This window comes from Thalia democratica, chromosome 5 (assembly GCF_965202585.1).
Source record: "Thalia democratica chromosome 5, ktThaDemo2.hap1.1, whole genome shotgun sequence".
Lineage (NCBI taxonomy): Eukaryota > Metazoa > Chordata > Thaliacea > Salpida > Salpidae > Thalia > Thalia democratica.
In genome coordinates this window covers 60,101,853-60,122,402 of record NC_139169.1, presented here as the reverse complement: position 1 = coordinate 60,122,402, position 20,550 = coordinate 60,101,853, and the positions used below count along the sequence as shown (strand labels likewise).

The following is a 20,550-nucleotide window of genomic DNA, read 5'->3' as shown; positions in this document are numbered from 1 at the left end:
TTATTAAATTGAGCTTGTCTCACGGCATACGAAAGTTTAGGTTTAAGCTCAGTAGACTTATGTTTTCGTTGAAAAATTTTGAGAAGATAAATTGTAAAAATTAATTATGAAAATTAATTAGATTTAAAATTTTTGTTTAATTTTAGCTAACTGTATCGAAATTAAGGGTTTATATCAGGGGTCGGCAGGCAGTTGGTGGTCGCGGGCCAAATTTCAAGTTTACAAAGTCTTCGCGGGCCGCAATTTTAGTTTTAGTGACATTTGAATAATCTTTTGGTTTTAGTTTTAGTCACACTAGAGAAAAGTTTTACTTTTGTTCACCTTATCATTTTAAATAACTTTTAGCTATACATAGAATGACTATTTAAATTAAATTAGATAAAATTAGAATAAAATTTACATTGACTAATATACTTAAGTGTTAATAAACTATGTACTTTCATAAGCACTTACTAAGTTAAATTTGATACTTTTGTAATTTTACATACAATTTAACTCTCTATAAAAACCAAATTTGAAAGACAATTTATTAGTTACTTTTATATATTTGTTATATTATCAACCCCTTTTTTTATATTTCTAAGAAAATTAACTTCAAAAAAAAGTTTTTTCGTGTTAAATAGTTTACACTCATCAAAAAATTTAGTAATTAGTTAATTTAATAAAATTAATACCTGTTTGTATTATAGAAAGCTAGAACAAATTCTTAAACATAATTAATTCTCGAATACTTAAATAAAATATTTTATTAGTAATTAGTCTTTTACATGGTTGTCACTTAAAAAGCAAAAATGTCTGAGTTGTATCAAACCAGCCTAAGTTCATTAAAAGTTTAAAAAGCTAGTAAATCGTTGTAAATCAAGCTCAAGTACCTAGAAAAATATCAATATCATTAAAAAGTACACAAAGTGTAAAAAACAAGAAAAAAATACAATTAGTAAACTACACTACAGTCATAAAAACTATTTTGGGAATTCTAAGATTTATTTAAAGTGTTTGAAATGTAAGTTTCACACACATCTGAGTTTTCAAGCTTTTAAAATAGCCTGTTTGTGTAGCAATCCAGTTAAAACAAAGTTCACAACATAAAAAAAATAACGAAACTTATTAACAGTAAACAAATTACATGCCAAAAAAATATAAGTCAGCTGGAATGGACAATTAACTTTTTTAAACATTTTTAACAAAAGTATAAAACTTAATTGAGTCATTAGCGAAGAGAAAAACCTCTTTTTTATTAAGCATTACAGCAATTCTTTATCTGCAATAAGAATTTAAAAATATTAGTTGTAAAATAAAAGACGAGCAACAAAAAAAAAAACGTTAGTTAGGAGTTATTGCGAGAAACGATAAAAAAACAAATCACCAAAGTCAGTTCCACTAAAGCACATGATTATCTTCAGTAACTACAGAATTATCAGAAAAAAGTTGTTAAGGCAATTTATAAAGTAGCAAAATTTATTATTAATAATGAGATACCGTTTATAATTGAAAACTTTTTTAAAGAATTTTTGTTGGCAGTAATGAAAAACTTTTGTTTATTTCTTCAATGACAACAAAAAGTCCTATTTAGGATATGCATTAAGATTATAAAGTCGCATAAATCAAATTATGACTTTAAACAATATATTAAGATGAGAGCACTGATAGAAAAACTATTGCTCATCTGAGAAATTTTATTAGAGATGTTTTTTTAATTTTGACACTTTAGTATAATTTTTTGGTTTAGTTCAAACACGAAGCACAACAATCGGTGAAATTTTACAAGTAAAGGTGCAATGCACCAAAAGTTTTTAGTGGTACAATTCCTTCTTTCATTTTTAGTATAAAGTTTAATTAAAGTTTAAAAAAAGTCTTATAAAGTATATTAATATTAAAAAACACTGTTAAGCTACTTTAGTATATTTTTTAATAAAGAAATGTTTATTTGCTAAATTTTTTGTGTCAAATCGAAATTTCACTACTTTACATGTAAAAATTGTTTGAAACTCCGGGCTTTTTCAAAAATTCTCAAATTCAATTTTTTTTCCAAAATTTTTAAGCATAAATTTTCAAGTTCAAAGCTTGACTTGATATATTATAACATATAATATAACTGAAACTAACACTTTGGGTTGAGTAAAACTTACACCATAAGTTTAATTTTCCACTCTTTTAAGCAAAAACGCCAGCCTGAATTAACAAAAACATTCTTGATATTTTTGTATACAAAAAACAATTCTAGCCAAAAACTTATAAACTGACTTATTTGGCCTGAGATTTGAAGTTTTCAAATAGTGATAGTCTGAGTGTGTGTCAATGTTTATAAACTATCCCTAAGTCTAGTTTATATTAGATAGGTAGCTCTAAAAAACAGCAAATGTGTGTATTGATATGCAAAGCATAAAAGTTAACTTAGTTTGACAAAATCAATGTTTGAAAAATGAAAATGTATACCTAACAAAAACTATATTAGTTTATGTCATATATATTGTTTTAATTGTGTCGGAACAAATTTAGATATTACATGTAGAAAAAACAAACTTAGAAAATTATGCATAAACTAAACTTAAACTAACTAAAGTATTTTATAAAAATTGGTTTAAAATATAAGCATTTTTTTAAGTTGGTGTGCATATAAATTAGTTCAAGTGCAAAAAAACTTCTAAAAAATTAAAATGTGTCAAAACAAAACTTAAATAAACCCTTTTTTCTTATTACTATGTTTTTTTAAATGTTTTTACACTAAAACATAACACTTACAAATAAAAAGTATATAAAATAAACTTAGGTATAAAAAATATTGGAAAGAATATCTAAGCTAAAAAGAAATGACACTTTAGTTAATTACTGTGCATTACTTTTGTACAAAATGAAAAACGATTGCATTTAGTTAATTTGATAAATTGGTATAATATAACTAACATGTTAAATTCAAGCACTTTTTTTTTCAGATAATTACTTGCTGTTGTAAAATAGAAGTTATTATGAAACTCAGAAAAATATCCTGTTAGAATGCTATTCTGTCTTTTTCACATTTTTAAATTAAAGTAGCAACTTCTTCTAATCATTTTTAAATGTTATACAGAGACTTAAAACCAACCTAAATAAATTAAATCGAATTACTGAAAATATTTTACTTGAAATATTTTCGCTCAGCGGGCCACTTTTACATGCTCGCGGGCCACAAAATTTTCTTTCGCGGGCCGCATTCCATTCAAAAAATCAACGTGCTCGCGGGCCGCAATTGGCCCGCGGGCCGCAGTTTGCCGACCCCTGGTTTATATACTATGTATGGAGATTGTGTGGCCTAGGAACTCGGCTGACTTATATCTAGTCAAGCTTTCCGAATTCGAGTCCCGATGGTCTAGTATTTCAAGGCCGTCCACGATAGTATGTGAAACTGCGACTCTGGCTTTATTAGATCGGTCGAAGGTCTCGCTTTTACCTTTTTATAAATTTAACGTTGCTTATAATAACACTTTCTTTCTTAGTGATTTTGTCGTAAATCAGCGGTCGCCAAACTGCAGCTCTCAAAGCCAAAATCTGCGGCTCGCGAGATACTTTTAAGACTAAAACTAACCTTTTTAAAAACAGTAGCAAGAAAAGTTCTTGTTTTACAATAAGGCTCTTAATTTAATAAGTAATCGTTACTAGTGCTCTGCCAGTGCTTATTTTGTCACATTTTTGGTTTAAAATAGTACCTTTATGTCGATTACTACAAATATTTTGCAATGACTGAGCTCCCCGGGAAAATTATTTTATACAATGCGGCCTGTGACTTATAAAAGGCTGCCGATCCCTGGTCTAAACCAAACTTCGGGAGCCTTTTGAAACTTCCTTGAAAAAATTGCTAGTGGCCCGCACTATGTAGAAAAAATCTCCCGTAAGTGAAAGTTTTTTAAACTAATATTAACAATAAACAAACACTATTTTAATCAAAAAATGCTTTAAAATATACAAAATTAAAGCATTAGTAATTGCTAATTATTGATATACGAGCCTAATTTTAGGAACCTTTGAAAAAAAATTATTAGCTAAAAAGTATATCGCGGGCCGTAGTTTGCTTACCCTTGTTTAAAGTTCTAATTTTTATAAAAAAAAATCTTAGTTTTAAAAATTAGCTTTGGTAATATAGTGCATTAGTAATTAATATATAGCTCATCAGTACTAGTATTTGATAATATAGCAATTATATAATCTTTAAAATTTGTTTATAGTTCTCTATTTATATAAAGATTCAAATATTTACTTCTAAACATATTTTGATGTTTGTTATACAGACGGAATAAACAAACTAACAAAAAAACAAACATTTGTTTTAGATACTTAAAAAACAAATCAATTATTTTCTTTGCTTTATAGTAGACATATAAGTAAACAAGTACATACTTAACAATTTTTATTATATATGTTTTATACCTTTATGTTAAATTTCGAAAATTATTGTTTTAATTATATATTTCTAATCCGAAGTTCTTCAAATACAAGACAACTGAAGAGTTTTAAAAACAAAATTATACACGTTAAGTTTTTGGTCAACTGCATCGTGATTTATGATTTGTATAACCAAAAGCTTACTACTTTTTAAAAACATCATAAATTGTGTTTAAAAAAATTTAAATGGACTTTACTCTAAAATAATTTGTTTTTAAAAATGTTCAATACAAAGTCAAATAAAGTGAAAACAATTCATACAAATACTTTTAAGTTAATGTTTACTAAATAATTATTAACAAAGTAAGCAAACTAAAACATAAAAATATTCTAAGTAAATAGTTCAGCTTAAAGTTTTTAATTTAACTAACAAGCTTTATTTTTAAATTGTTAAATAAAATAAAAGTTATCTTACAAAATAAATCAAGTTACTTCACATAAAACTAAAAATTAGTAATTTTTGAAAAGTAGAAGAAATCAAAGCTAAATTAATTACCAGTACTATGTAGAATTTGAATTATTGTGAAGTCAAATACTGAGAGTAGTTTAATAAACACTAAATTTAACTTATTATATAAATATAAACTGTATTGAAAATTTTATGTACATAAAGTCAACATGATTTAGTAAAACTTAATCAAATAAAAACAGCTTTTACTGAAATAGAATTTTCTATTTTCCCAAAAAAAAATTACTAGAACCTTTATCAAAACTAATTGTTTAGTTACTAAATAATTATATTTACCTACTATTTTAATTATTTTATGCTCAAAACTTTTCTGTAAAACTAGCAGCTTTAAAGAAAATGAATTGAAAGATTTTTTTTGTTTATTGAATGTTAATTTCTAATTTAAAAAAGAATCGTTTGTTTTCACTGATTTGTTGCTTGTGTCTACCTGTAAGCTTTTTTTTTTTCTAGTATTATAAGTATTTACAAAAATTAAATTTATAAAAACTTTTTTTCTGTAAAAAAAGTAAATAATAAATTAAAAGGTGACATTAAATAGAAAAAAATAAAAAAAAGTTTAGGCAAACTAAAAGCTTAAAGTACTTTCAAGAACTACTCTTTTCTTCAGTAAACTAAAATTAGTTTAACATGAGATTCTTCAAAACTTTATGATATTTTCCAAGGAGACTAAAATAAAAGCTATTTTTTATTTATTGTTTTTTTGTAAAAGTGTAATTAAACTATTACAAGACACTCCGATTTTTCCTGGACAGATTTTAGAATTATGTTGCTTGAATATAAAAACGTGTCTGCAAATAAAGTAGAAACCAGCTAAAAACTTATATTTTTAGATAACATTCAGTTAGTTTTTGGTTTAACAGCTAAATAACCGTATTAAACAAGTTTGTGTAATATCAGTTAATTTAAATTATATATCTCATATTAATTTTAAACAAAAAAAATATAAAAAAATAATATTTTTTTACTTAACAATTAATGCTAGTTATAATGGAGGAAAAAATCTCAGCTTTTCCGATGCTAAATAAAACATTGACTACTGTAGTAAATATATAAAACTTTTAACAAAATTTAAAAAAAATATTTTTCACCCTAAGTTTAAAAAATTTTTAAGACAGAAGCAGAATATTTTTAAGCAAATAAAATTATTATTTTTTAAACTTTTAATTTGCAGAATGCTTTATGCCAAAAATTTGATACAAGTTTGTTGTAATATATTATTATACATATAATAAGACTTTTACTATTACTTTCATTTTATGCAAAATGTTTTCATCATTTTATGATTTATTTGATTAGAAAGTAATAACAATAATGTAATAAGACTCAAATAAAAAGTTTAGTATCTATAACCTATCATCAATTTTAAACTATTTGAAATAAGTATATAAAGAGGTAAATTAAACTTTTGTTGCTTTTATGTTATGTTCTATATTCTTAAGTTATCAACTATATATTATTGCATCAACAGAAAAAATAAATTTTCAAAACTAAAATAGAGTTCTTACAATAAATACAAACAGTATAAAACATAAATACTTGAAATTATATAAAGCCAAAAACTCTAATACTGACCTAGGTTTATCGTAAAGTTCATTTAAAGTATAGCAGTAAAAATAAAGGTAACAAATGGGAAAAGCTTCTAACTTAGCTTTTGGTTTGTTGACAATTTCTTTACTAGTTTCAACTATCACTCTTGGTGTTTTGTATGGCCAAGAAAAAGGTAATACTTGTAATACTCCAAACAGCCCAAAAGGTTAGTTCTTATAATCGTTTACTAACTAAAACCTTTTTTTTTCCGAGGAAGATTGTAATTAGTAAAACAATAATTGATGTTAAGGTATATTAAATTGAAGTCTAAATATGTTTACCTTTTGTATACAGTTTCGGTACAAATATGTAAATAGTAAACAACTTTTATAAAATTTAGTTAAATGAAACTCATTTTGGTACACCTATTTGATGTTTTTTAAAGGACTGTATTGTATTTTCAGTAAGTTTTGTGCACTACGGTAATAAATACGAGCTAATAATTGAAAAATGTTGTGAATTTCTTGAAAGCGAAAAAAAAAGTTTTATTATAAAGTATCATATTCTTACACAATTTTTTTTTGTACACAAATTATTTTTTGACATATATATAAACTTTTTTAATGTTTTATGAAAATTGTATAGAAAAGCTCAATAAAACATGAAATTTACTAAAAGTCTTCAACTAGTAATTTATATTTAAAACTGCTTAGACATTGTCTTTAGGAAATTTTAAAAGTAAACTTAGATTTTGAACAGTAGATTTGATTATTCTTTAACTATATTAATAAAAATATATATGGTTTAAACCAGAGGTTGGAAAGTTTTCTAGTCAGCTGGCTTTATTTACCAGGAAAAAGTCTTTCGCCAGCAAAACTAAAAGAAAGTTTTAGCGAGCCATGAATAAAAAAAAGTGCACCATAAAAGCAAAAAAAATCTAAAAAAGAAAAACTGCGACAAAACAATAGTTTAATAAGCACTAATTTGTGCTGACAACCAAACCAAGAGAATATTTCAAAACAGTTGTTGTTAGAAAGTTCAATTTTAGTTGTTTTCCATCTAAAAAACACGTCGCAGATATTTCTGTTTGCTGGCCAGATCCGACCCGCGGACCGTACCTTGCCTTTCCCTAATTTAATTAAGCGTACTTACTACAAACTGTAAGTATATAAAACCTTTAAAGACCCAAAACAATTAACGTTTCAGTTACAATTTTAAAGTCTAAATAAATAGTTGTATTTTAACATTGGTTTTAGCAACTACATAAATTAGTTTGATATTAAAAACACAACAATAAAACAGCACATCACTTATATAGTTTTAGTTTAATTTATTAACGTCCCGTTGTTTTCAGATTTTCGAAAATGTCTCGTGTTTTTATGAATAGCATTTCTAGAACTGAATGGTAATATATTTTACTACTTCTAGAAAAAAAAAACTGCTATCTATATAATCCAATTTATAAATTAAAACTAAACAAACAGTTTGATGTTATATTGTTGTGTGTCTTTATTACACTATTTAGTTTTAAGTATCTTTTTCTTCAGAATAAGTCTTTTTATATTATTATTTCTTGTTTTAAAACTCAACTTTAATCGTAACCAATAAGTCTGAGTTTTGCTTTAACTTCAAATTATTACTTTAATAGTTAGACTGTTTTTATTTTTTTTAAATGACGTAATTAATTAAACAAAGTTATTTTCAAATATCTAACTTTCTATAAAATTAATGTACGTCACGCATAAATGTTAAAATTTGGCATATCTTTAGCTTAGAACAACGCGTGCAAAACAAATAATAATGTTAAGTTTTGTAACAAAAACTTTGAAATGTGCTGCCAATTTTCTATTAAGTACACAAGAGCGTTTAGAAAATGATGGTTTCAATTTTGATTTTTAAAGTTTAAAATTAGTTTAAAACTTTTCAAATAAGCCGAACAAAAAATAAATAAATAAAATAAGTCCTGAATTAGCCTTAAAGATATACATATATTAATAAAGATTCTACTAGTAATTTGAACTTTTTATTTCTTTGTTATAATTTGTCACTGAAATATTCAATAAATAACTAACGTTGACGACGACAGACGGTTGTAATTTTTTGATGACTTCTTCGGAAATTCCGTTAAAAACATTACAAATCAAAAATATAAAAGTGTAAGAAGTTGTATATACATTTTTGCTCAGTTTTTCTTTAGGAAAGAATTTTTTAAGAATTTTTGCTTAGATTTTATTTCATGTTATTTTTTTCTTACTACTTGTATAGTTTTAATCAAGGAATTGGCAAACTTCGGCCCTCAAAGCCAAAACCTGTGGACCGCAAGGTACATTTTAGCTAAAAACATATTTTTGATCATCAGTGATAGTAAGTTAAGAAACTCCTGACATACCCCTCAGTGATTTTTACAATTCAGATTTGAACGTGTCATAAATAATCGAATTCCTAGAAACGATCGTAAAAGTGATTTGTCAAAAAAGATACATATTTAGAAGCTTCCGGTTAAGATATATTTAATAAATACACTTCAAAATTACAAAAATTCTGATAAGTTGTGTGCGTGAAATACCATGCATCGCCATCTCTGGTATTTTTTTAAGGAACTAGTTTTTCTGAGTTTTTTTTGATAATGATACCACTTATTATTCAATGCTAAGGCTTCTGATACTTTAAATCATCAAACAACACAGGTCCAGACAACAATCTTTAGAATAAAGAATTAGTTACTTAAACTGTTTGTTTGCGCTACTGAGAAAAGAGAGAAAATTTATCTAGCAGACTTTGTTGTAAGTAACATATAACATTTTGAATCCTTATCAAACCTCTCGAACAATGTATAACGACAAACATTACTTTTTAAAATTCCTTTAGAAGATAAAGAACTAGTAATTTTCGTTATATTTTAAGAACTTAGAATTGAGAATTTTTTTTGTAAGTTTATTTAAAGGGTGTATTTTATAGTATGAAAGTTTACCACAACAACAAATGTGACAAATAACTTAATATTCATTTATTGAACCTTGGCTATGCTTATGTTAGAATAGACAAATATTATCAAAAAAAATTAACACTTACTTTATTTTGTATAGTGCTTTTTAAAAGTTTTTACATATTTTTGTAAAAGTCAAGTAAAGTATGTGCTACTTCAGTAAGAAAAACTTAGCGTCGCCCTTACAACCAAGTTCTATTAAAAATGATTATATATTTAAGTTATTTGAGTTTTAAAGACCACAGAATTGGTAGAGTTACATAAAATCTTTTTGGTTTAACTTTAAGTTTAACTATTTACTATTATTATTTTTTCTTATAGAAGTTTTTTAGTACTACTAGGAATAGTACTTTTATTTTCTACTAAACTTGAATTTCATATTTAAAGTAAAACATGTCGTTTAACTAAAACTTGTTAATAAAACATTACTTTAAGATGTTTAAATTAACATTTTATTTTGTTTTATAGATGAAAGTTTATTATATATGTGTTTAAAAAGCTCAAATGTATACAAGAAAGTTTAGTATGATTTTATGTGGAACTAAAAGTTCTCAGATTAGCTTAGTGATTTATTAAAAACAATACATGTTTATAAAAATCTTTCATCTTGTTAAATATTTTTTGAAAACATGTTGCTGTAAAGGTTAATAAAAAAATTACAAAATATGAAACAAATATTAGTAAATTGCTAGTAATTTTAACTGGTCAGAAGTATTAGAAAGGCAGGCTACTACTTAAATAACGTAATTTTTTATTAGAATATAGTGCTGTACAAAAGCAATAATTGTAAAGATATCTTTTATAATTTTTAAGTTTGTGAATTAAGTTTATTAACTTAACTAAGTGCTAAATGTTGACTCACTCAGTAAAAATTTGCAGTCAAAGATTTTTCTTAAGTTTCGGTGGCCGAATAATTTTTTTTTTCTAAAAAACCTGAACATTATTTATGTAAGTTTGATATATTACATGCAAAAGCTTTCGAACCTTGGTCAACTAAAATTGAAAGCAAATTTAGTGAACATAAATTTAAATATTGGTTTAAAAAAATATAAGTAAGTCACGTTATAACTTTAAATATGCACAATTTTCAGACCGTAACTTATTAAACAACATAAATAATAAGAAGGTAATTAAGTTAATAAACCTTAATTAATCAAAAAACACAAACACTGATAAGAATACAATTAAGAATAGTATAAACAAGTGTACACGTAAAAACTAAAAGTAATAAAAAATTAAAAAGTATAAGTTTAACGATAAAGTAAATAAAGAAACAGCATTAAAACACTAACCAGATCAAAAATAAATAAAGCTTGAAATAAAAAGATAATAATAAACCTAGCAACAATTCTTGTTTGAAACATTAACAGAAAAGCGTGATAAATAATTAAGCTTTATTTTAATTAGTTTAAGTCTTTTTTTTATGTTCTTTTTTATTTTTTTTCAACGGTATATTCTTATGAAATCGAATTTAAAGTATATATTTTTTTGTTTCTGTAAGGTTGATCAAGCATATATCAAAAATATATGTTGAAGCATTGAAAATTAATTTGTGTTAATCTTAGTAAAAGTATTGATTTTATTAATTAAACTTTTGTTTTTTAGATACTGAATTATGCCAAAGTCCCGGATGTACAAAAGCAGGTTTTATTTAATAAAACTTTAACTATATTAATTCTGTCAATTCGTAAAACTTTATAACCTTTTAAACGTATTTGTAAAATTAAACATTAATTAAAAAAGAATCACTACTTTTAAGTTACTATACTTACTTTTAAGTTCAGATACTTTTAAGTAGTTATTTAAGTAGGTTTTTTAAAGATATTATAAATAAAAGTTACTAAGCTATCAACAAATCTTTTTCAGACTCAAATTTGATACTTTTTATAAATATCAAAATACGCATATCTTTCTAAACTAAGTTATTAAAATAAACAAGTTTTTTATGGTTATCAACTATTGCAAACAAAAAACTTTTACTAAAAAAGAGTGGTTTTACAAAAACAAAGTAATAATGATTGAAACCAGCAAACAGAATTTTGGCTTCAATGGACCAAGCTGTAGATCCTTGTGATGACTTCTACGAGTTTAGTTGTTCAAAGTGGGTAGATGAGCACATAATTTCAGAAACACAGTCTTCCGTTTCCGTTTTTAATGATGTCAGAGATCTAGTTTCAGAGTCTCTAAAAAGTTAGTTAAATAAAACACTTTATTTGTTAACACTTTAGCTGTACAAGCTATTAACTATATAACTAACTATCTATGAAAAACAATTGTAAGTATTTGTATAAGTTTTAAAGTAAATTAAAATGCAATAAGTATTGTTTATAACTTGCAACACTGTAATATTTTAAAGATAATTTAGGTATACACTAAAATCGAAACCAGTTAAAAATACTTAATTAAGAAAAAAAAGTTTTTTTTTTAAATAAGGTGGTTAAAAAACTAAAAAAACTACAGCTGTACTTGAAAAGGAAAATAGTGTAGACGAAAATGATTCAATAAAAAAAGCTAGAAAATTTTATGCATCGTGCATGGACACCAGTAAGTTGTTAAAAAGTTAATTATAAATGTGTTTTGTTAAAAAAAATGTTTTTATTTATTTTTCTAACAATAGATTTAAAAAATAAATTATTTTCTATTAAAGTTTTGTTTCGACAAAGTGGGCCCTGCTTATGTGCATAAAAAGATTATTTTGTTGTATTAATAGCAGCTGTAAATAACTTAATATTATAACATGCTTTACTAATACCAATAATAATAATAATAATAATTGATTATATGACATATGTTTTTTAATTTTAAATACATTTATTCAGTAAAATAAGAGTTTTAAATAGATACTATAAAAATAGAGTAGTTTTTAGAAAAGTTATTTTTCATTTATATAAAATATTTTTAAAGTTGCAACCAGCTTGTCTAAACTTTTCTACGTTGTGGTTTTAGGTCTTTTATAACACGAATCTTGATTATAAGGCATAAAAAAAACAAGATGTAATGCTTAGAATATTAGTTTAATTGGGTTTTAACAAAAAATTCGAACGAGGCAAACTAATTGTTCATTAACGTAAGAGTACGTTTGGAAACTAACTTAAAGCTCCTTAGAACTGCATTATCAAACTAGTTTATGAAAACGTAGTAAGTATAAATAAATCAGGTACTTGATTAAAAAATTTGATCATTCATTAGAAAAAATAGATGAATTGGGTCTTGAACCAATCAGAGAACTTATTGAACAAATGGGAGGATGGCCAATACTAGGAGACAGTTTTTCACCAGTTCCTTTAGATAAAACATTGGCCGAGTTTAGCTCTGTTTATGGAGTTGGTGCCGTTATTAGTTCTTACGTGTACTCGGATTCTAAAAATTCAAGTTTTCACATTTTTACTGTAAGTTTTTAGTAAGAAAACTGCTCTTAAAAATGCGGAAAATATACGTTTGGCTCGTTTTAAAATTAAAAAAATAAAAACTAAAAGTATTGTTTTGTGAACTACATATGATTTTAGAGATAAAGTATTACTGAACCTTAACACATACAAATCAGATAAAATAATTAAAATGATTTTTTTTTTAATTTTTTTTTGTCTTATAAAGTATATAAACACAAAGTTCTTTTAATACACTAATATTCCTCTTGAGTACGCACTTTGAACATAGCCTAAAAGTGTGTATTCATTAGAAAGGCATGCTTTAAAAGTACAAGTCTAAATGAAAACTTTTGAAAAATTGCAAAGTTAATTTAACGTTAAGTAATTTATTTAATGAACAAAAATAACAAATGACAACTTGGTTTTTATTTTTTAACAAGTCAAAAAAAGTGATTATTTTTAAACGTTTATTTAAACAACACAATGCTAAAACGTGTGTAATAAAAATTAAAACGCATAATTTAAAATTAAGACTGATTTTTATTACAGATTTTTAAGTAAGTAAAAAGAGTATAAATTTAAATAGTTTTCAATATTTTTCGATTTTCAAAACTAAAAAAAAGTTTTGTTATTTGATGAAAATTTCTTAAAAATATATCTTACTTCGTTTTAAAGTATTGTTGAAGAGTTCTGCTTCATAATTGTGTAACTTTTATTAGTTAATGAAGTGTTATTTTATACTTTTTACTTTTAAAAGTACAATTATGTTTCTCAACTTTGATTAAGAATAATAAAATCGATTTCAATTAAAATAATGTTTCACTCCTTTAAAACTTTTAATCGAGATCTTCAGTTGTTAATAAAATAATATTCAAATTGTGCTACTTAACAAACTTAGCTCAGTGTTGTTAACTTAGCTTGTGTTACCAAAGATATATTTATTTGTCCCTAAAACTGTCTCAATTTCGGCAGTCATTTCCATTTTTGGCACAACTTTCATAAAAATTTTGTTATTTGATTGCACAACTATGAGTTACAATATTCAACTGATAAATTATAACGTAAATAATACAAGAACTTCAGGAAAAATTATTTTTATATAAACAAATTTAACTGCAAAGCAGTAGAATCATTTTACTATGTTTTTAATATTTAGTAATAATTTTATACTACAAAAATTTATATTTTTAATGGTTTATTATTAGTCCTACAAAACTAACGAACTTTAAATACGTTGAATACAATAAACAAATAAAAATTAAATGAATACTTACAGACTAATGGGTCGGTAATTAACATTTTTAGCATACTGCATACTTTATTACTATGTTGTTTGTTTGTTTAGTAAGGTTTCTAACTAATTACTAACAAGTAGTACTATAATAAAAATGTTAATGCAAAGTGTATATGTCTTATAATGCCAAGCAATTGATTATGTGGTCCTATAAAAACAGTTTACTACTTTAATAGTTATTAAAGTATAAAGAAACAAGTATGGTTAATTTTACATAGTGTAGATGTGAATAAAGGTTTAATGTTTTTTTAACCTACAGAAATAAAGTGAATAAATAGTTTAGTGACCAGTTAATTTTATTGATTTAATTGTATTTTACAAACTTTAGTGTTCGTAGAAGTAATTAAAATTTGTTCATAAAGTATTATTTAGCCTACAAAAATAGCTGACATTTTTAATATTTATTACCTGTTGGTTTAGATAACAGAACCATCTTTCGGGCTTCCATCAAGAGACTACTACTTAGATGAAAAAACTAGTGAGGAAATTGTTCCAGCTTACAAAGATTACATAATAAATTTTATTAATGTTATGGATCAAAGCGTAGATGCAACTACACTAGCTGATAAGGTATACTTATTAATTTGTTTCATTAGAACTGCTATGTTAATAATAAACTTTATAAAATTGATGTTTAGGAACAAGAAATTTTGTATTTAAATTGATCAAAATAAAGTAACTGTTTTTATAATACAAATAGTTTATTCGACTACTGGCATTTGTCTGTAAACTTTAATGAAAAGAGAAGCGTCGTAGTTAGTAGGGTTTTATGTCCTACAAGCTTATCTCTAGTATATTTTACTTTTAAGTTTTTTGAAAGTTTTTATAATTAATTTCTAAATAAATAAAGCAGATAGAAAATGATTCTTAATTTGCTTGTAGATCCTTTATAAATTGCTTTTAAACTTTAAGTTTCTACTTAATTTTTATAAAACAAACTTAACAATGTTGATAACTTAAGCTCAAGAAGTCTATATTTCTAAGTTAGTAATCTTTATAAATATTGACAAATTTCAACATCATTCATAAAATTATCCAAACTATATTAACAGCGATAAACAATTCTGCTCAAGAAAATATTAAAAACTTTTCTGAACTCTGGCTTTAAGAACAGAATCAATATATTTATATGCCTGTTTTAATTGTTTCACCCTTACACTTCGGAATAAACTACATTTATAAAAAACATTCTAAGTAGGACTTTTTTAATTTGATCTATTTATACTCAGCTTAACTAAGAAAACTTTATACTTAGTTACTAAATTTCTATTTTAGAATATTTCCTTTATTTATTAAGAGACAAGCAAAACTTTATAACAGTTTTTGAAAATTAAAAAATTAAATATGTTTTTCCTGGACAAGACATTAAACTATATGTTAAATATGACTCAATAATCGAAAAGTTTTTTCGTAAAGCAGGTTCTAAGATCAAGTTTTCTGAGTGCTTTTTTGTCTTTCAATAAACAATAAAACATTACCATTTAAATTTTAAAGAACTCCACAAATGTGTTAAAGATAACTTTACGTTAAACCAAATGCTATTTTAACTACCTGAAGATTGCTAACTAATTAAAAACTCAAAAAATCTATTAAATAATTTAAGCTACAATGAAATTTATATGTAATATTTTCCTTAGACTAACAAAGTTATTTCAATATTAATTTAACTGCATTCGTGCAAGTATGTTCTTTTAGTTCTTTAAGTTTTTTACCGAAAAAAAAGTTAAAACTTAATAAACACACATTTTATTATTCTGTTAAAAGCTGGTATAAACATTAAGTGTTATTCTAACAACAAATATTGCTCTGGACAAGACGTTAAAAGATATCAAAGAGTTGTGCGACTTGATTACTGAAAGGTTCTTTGTGCACCAGGTTCTAGGACCAAATATTTTTAGCGTATTTTTTTTGTTAAATGAATTAATATTAAATAAAACAAAGCATAAATATAAAGTTAAAAACATATCAAATGCATTCCTATACAGCTATCGGATTAGAAAATTACGTAAATAAAAATAGTAAATTTCATCGCTTGACTTTTAACACAATTTACTGGCAAGTATGGTCTACTTAAATTACTTTTATATAAAATTGAGTTCATGTTTATAATGAAAGCTATAAAGTTTGTAATCAGAAGTGAAGTATGGTAGATTTTTTTATTTAAGTGAAACAGTTAAGCAAGATAAATACTGATTTAGTACTACAAAAGTTTAATAATTTATTAAAATACGGAATGGGATTTTTTGCAAACCATATTAAAGTGATACTTATAACAATTTTATACTTTATATACTTTATTTCAATGTGCAGGCGTTTCGACTCTACCTTAGTCATTATCCAAAAAAAAATACTTTGCAAAATAACTAAACTTAGTGTTCAACAACTTTAAATGTAAGACAGGTTAACTAACAAAGCGTATAAATTTATACATTAAATTGTATAGTACAATAAATAAATATAAAATTGTTATGCGTGTTTCTTTAAAATGATTTGTAAATAATTTATACTTATTATTACCGTAAACTATTTATGTATAGATAGATAACCAGGAGCCAAAAATAAAGTACACATAGTATTTTTAAAGTCCTCAAAAGGTAGATTTTGATTTTTTGTTAATATAGTTTGAAGTATATGGTAATATAGATTTAGATAAATTATTAAAGTAAAACTCACAAAGTTTTTATTTTTCGTTTGTATCTTTTCACTTTACATACATGCAAATACTTTAGTAAAACTCTGTATAATAAAGCTCACCCTTAACTTTTTACAATGTAATATATTTTTAACATTTTTTTATTGAAAATACTTCGTTTTGTTCGAAATTTGGTACACATTGTTGATACTTTTATTTGTTTTTTTTTGAAATAAAAAACATAAAGCTCGCAAAAAAAAGAAGAATGTTATCAAGATTAGAAAAGTAAACTCTTAAAAACCAATGCTCTGTGTTAAAATTGAAAGCCGTAAAAAGTTTCACCTAAGCAGTTCTTACTTACAACCATTAGATTTTTTTAGAAAAACTTTAAGAAAAAACAATACGGCAGATAGTCGATTTTGAAACTGATTTAGCCTCCATCACCTTATCTTCTGCTGAATCACGTGACGAAGTAGCTAAGTACAACAAGTATCGTTTAGGTGAAATGGGAAGTGAAGTAAACAAAGACTTTGATTGGCTGAAATATGTTCAGAACGTAATGTCTGTCACTGATGGTTTTAATGAGTTAGTGATAAAATTTTTTAATGCAGTTTAGTAATTTTTGAAACTAATCATTTGAACTTTTTTAAGGTGTAAAGGTAGTTAAATTAGACTTTAAAAGATTTGACTGAAAATTAAAAAAAAAAAACTTAAAACTTTTAAAAACACAAAAATAATATCTAATACACTGGATTTAATATTTTTACTGACTTTAGAATTTTTTGAATAGAACTATTTAGTTTAAAAATAGTAAGATTTGAAGATAAAACGTCAGTAAAAATTAAATAGTGGAATCATAGACATCAATGAAGACACGAAAGTGATAATGTACGCCAAAAAGTACGGTGGAAATTTCACTAGGATAATATCAGATTATATATCAGATGAGTTAGTTTTTAAATCCACTAGTGCATATGTTCTTTTTATTTATAAAATAAAAATGTAAATAAAATACGAAATGTCCTTTACAATAATCAACTTATTTTTGTTGTTCGCTATTTTAAGTTTCTTAAAATTGCTTAATCAAGCAACTAATTACGATTTTTATTAAGTAACTAGACAAGATTCATATATAATTCGCAAATCGGTCTAGGACACAGCTAATTGATTTTACTAGTGATTTTTTCCCCTGCATCAGTAGTTACAAAAAATGAATAAACGAAGGTTTAAAAATCTACAAGTTTATTACAACATTTTATCATTCAACATTTTTTTTGTTTCAGAATAGTGTTTACTTGATTAAATCTTTACTTTAAAAACAATATACTGGGAAAAATAGTTTGCTGCTGAAGCAAGTTAATTAAATTATTTATTTAATTTTTGTATTATTATCTTACTTAGGTTTAGGTTTTGTTTCAAAATAGTTGTTTTTATTCATCAATAATACTATTTCTTTAACATATAATACTTTCTTAGATAAGCAGTTTGTAAGATACAGTTTCTTATTAATATAGGTTTTTGTAATTACTAAAAGTATCGTTTGGGAAAAGTATTAATTTTTATTATACTACGCCGATAGCAGCAATTATTTATTAACAATAACTTACATTAAACAGTTCTTTACTAAAATAGTTTTTAGTTTAAATTTTTTATCGGTCAAATGTTTGTTTTTATATTCATTTCATTTTGATTTACTTTTATATACAAAAATATCATTATAATGTAAAAAATCGTCTAGCTTTTTAAAAATTTGGTTTTATACACAGTTTTGAACTACTACGTCATAATATATTTTTAAACTTTTATTTACTTTGTTGCATGAATGTGTTTTAGTTCTGCTAGTTTAAAGTTCACTGAAGAAGGACTGTTGTCCGAAATTAATTTGAACAAAATGTTGCAATAAACTTGCATGTTTTTAAACCATCGTTTATTAATTTTTTGTAAAATTAAGATATAGAAATGCGTATTACTAAATTTTTATAATAAAATAACTATTTTCTTATTTAACACCAAAACAATTAACTTCTAAGCAAAGAATAAATTATTTTAAAGTTGTATTTATCTTAAAGTATAATAGTTTCTTTGTTAATTTAAATTCTTGTTATGTACTTAATGTTTTTACTGGGATTTTATTTAAACTGGATATTTTAATTATAACATAATGTTTCGCTAGGACTTTTCAGTTTTCTACTGTCTTCTTAAGATAAAAAATAACATTGTTCAACCTAGGACTAGTGACGTATATCATGTTTTTTATCTGAGTTTTAATTTAATTATTAAATAAATATTTATCATACTATTTCACATGCAACTGTAATAAGAACTAGTTCTAACAGTATAAAATATACTAATAATGCAAATATTTTTTTGTAAATATTGTTTTCATTATATAGTTCATCTTTCTTACAAAACTACTTAGTTTGGAGAGTAATGATGTCAAGATCTTCGTATATGCCAAAAGTTCTAAGAGATGCAAGAGCTTCTTACAACGAGAAAGTTTTCAATTTTTCGACTAAACTAATTTGTCCATTGCTTTGATACTTTTGATATTACTTTTGAAGATTTTAAGTAGCTCAAAAAATAAATAAATTAATAACAAGCATTATTTTGACCTAAAAAGAAATTAATTCTAAACTGAAATTAAAAACTAACAACTTTTAACTTAAAAACAATCTTGAAACTTTTCTTGAGTTTATTACTTACAAAAGAACACTTAAGGTGTCAGGAACAACAGCAGAGGAAGAAAGATGGTTGACTTGTGCAGACACTAGTGAATCATTTTTTCCAATGCCTGTTGGTAGTCTTTTTGTAGAGTCTTATTTCTCTGAGGAAAACAAAAAAGCTGTAAGATTTAAACTATTATTTGTAAAATATGAAAAATTATTGTACTCTATTTTAAAGCTTTAAATTTAATACAGTTTAAAAATAAATTAATTCTTGTTTATTGATAAAGCGTTAAAATTTTTATACTTAAATAACTGTAGTATATATTGTTTTTGAACGTAAAAAATTTAACATTTATAAAAAATTGTATATTTGAAAAGTTATTTATTACTTGATAGTTATTTGTTTCTGAAAAGATAATTGGTTAAAATGTTAAAACTCAATTAAAACAAGTTTAAAAAAGTTCTCTATTACAACTTTAGTATTTTATATTAATTAAAACAGGTTACAAAACTATATTAATATATTGTTATACTTTATCTTTTAAAAACTATGAATAATAATTACTTTGGGAACCACAGCTTTGAAATAAGAGTTTGTTTTACTGTGTAAATTTATATTAAAAATATTGTCCTTAAGTCTAATATAAGCTAAGTTTTTTTGTAAAACTATTTACCATGTATGAATAAAAATTAACTTGCTTAAATAATCATCTATTTTTTATCATTTTGAAAAATAATAATTTTCTCTATTAATTTTGAAACAATTAAAAAAAAAGTTTAACTTTATGAAATAAAAAGGTATTTAGGAATAAATTTAAAGAAATAAAGAACCTTTTTTTCATGATAAATTCTTATAAGTGTGCTTTTTTTACAAATTTCAATACACAAGCACGCTTGTTTAATTAATCTTAAACTTCCAATTTTATTTTTAAATATATTTCTTTAGTAATTTTTTTAAAGTTACGCAGGCCTGCAAAACCTTTTTTTCAATTAAGCAAAAAGAATTTTTTTCTAGTAAATCTAGCCTTTTTCTTATAAAAGGCTGCTGGCCTCTTATTTAAATTGTCAAGACCTAATTAAGTTTTTTTGAACACAACAAAATTTTACTTGGTCAAAAAACCTGGTATAAGACCTTTCGGTCATCGAGCTACCCACCAAGGCTAATAAACATAATTCTATAAACCTTAAACAA

At 24.4% G+C, this 20,550-nt stretch overlaps 1 protein-coding gene across 1 annotated transcript in view; it reads left to right on the top strand.

The window, feature by feature from the left end:
* Nucleotides 1-6,511: 6,511 nt before the first annotated feature.
* Nucleotides 6,512-20,550, top strand: part of LOC145836692 (membrane metallo-endopeptidase-like 1) — a 32,818-nt gene continuing 18,779 nt past the window's right edge. The window contains exons 1-10 of the mRNA XM_082944474.1: nucleotides 6,512-6,638; nucleotides 11,004-11,042; nucleotides 11,427-11,588; nucleotides 11,859-11,942; nucleotides 12,588-12,787; nucleotides 14,481-14,630; nucleotides 17,102-17,277; nucleotides 17,542-17,640; nucleotides 19,086-19,188; nucleotides 19,411-19,536. Coding sequence (XP_082800600.1) covers nucleotides 6,512-6,638; nucleotides 11,004-11,042; nucleotides 11,427-11,588; nucleotides 11,859-11,942; nucleotides 12,588-12,787; nucleotides 14,481-14,630; nucleotides 17,102-17,277; nucleotides 17,542-17,640; nucleotides 19,086-19,188; nucleotides 19,411-19,536 — 1,266 coding nt within the window. The remainder of the gene's footprint in view (nucleotides 6,639-11,003; nucleotides 11,043-11,426; nucleotides 11,589-11,858; nucleotides 11,943-12,587; nucleotides 12,788-14,480; nucleotides 14,631-17,101; nucleotides 17,278-17,541; nucleotides 17,641-19,085; nucleotides 19,189-19,410; nucleotides 19,537-20,550) is intronic.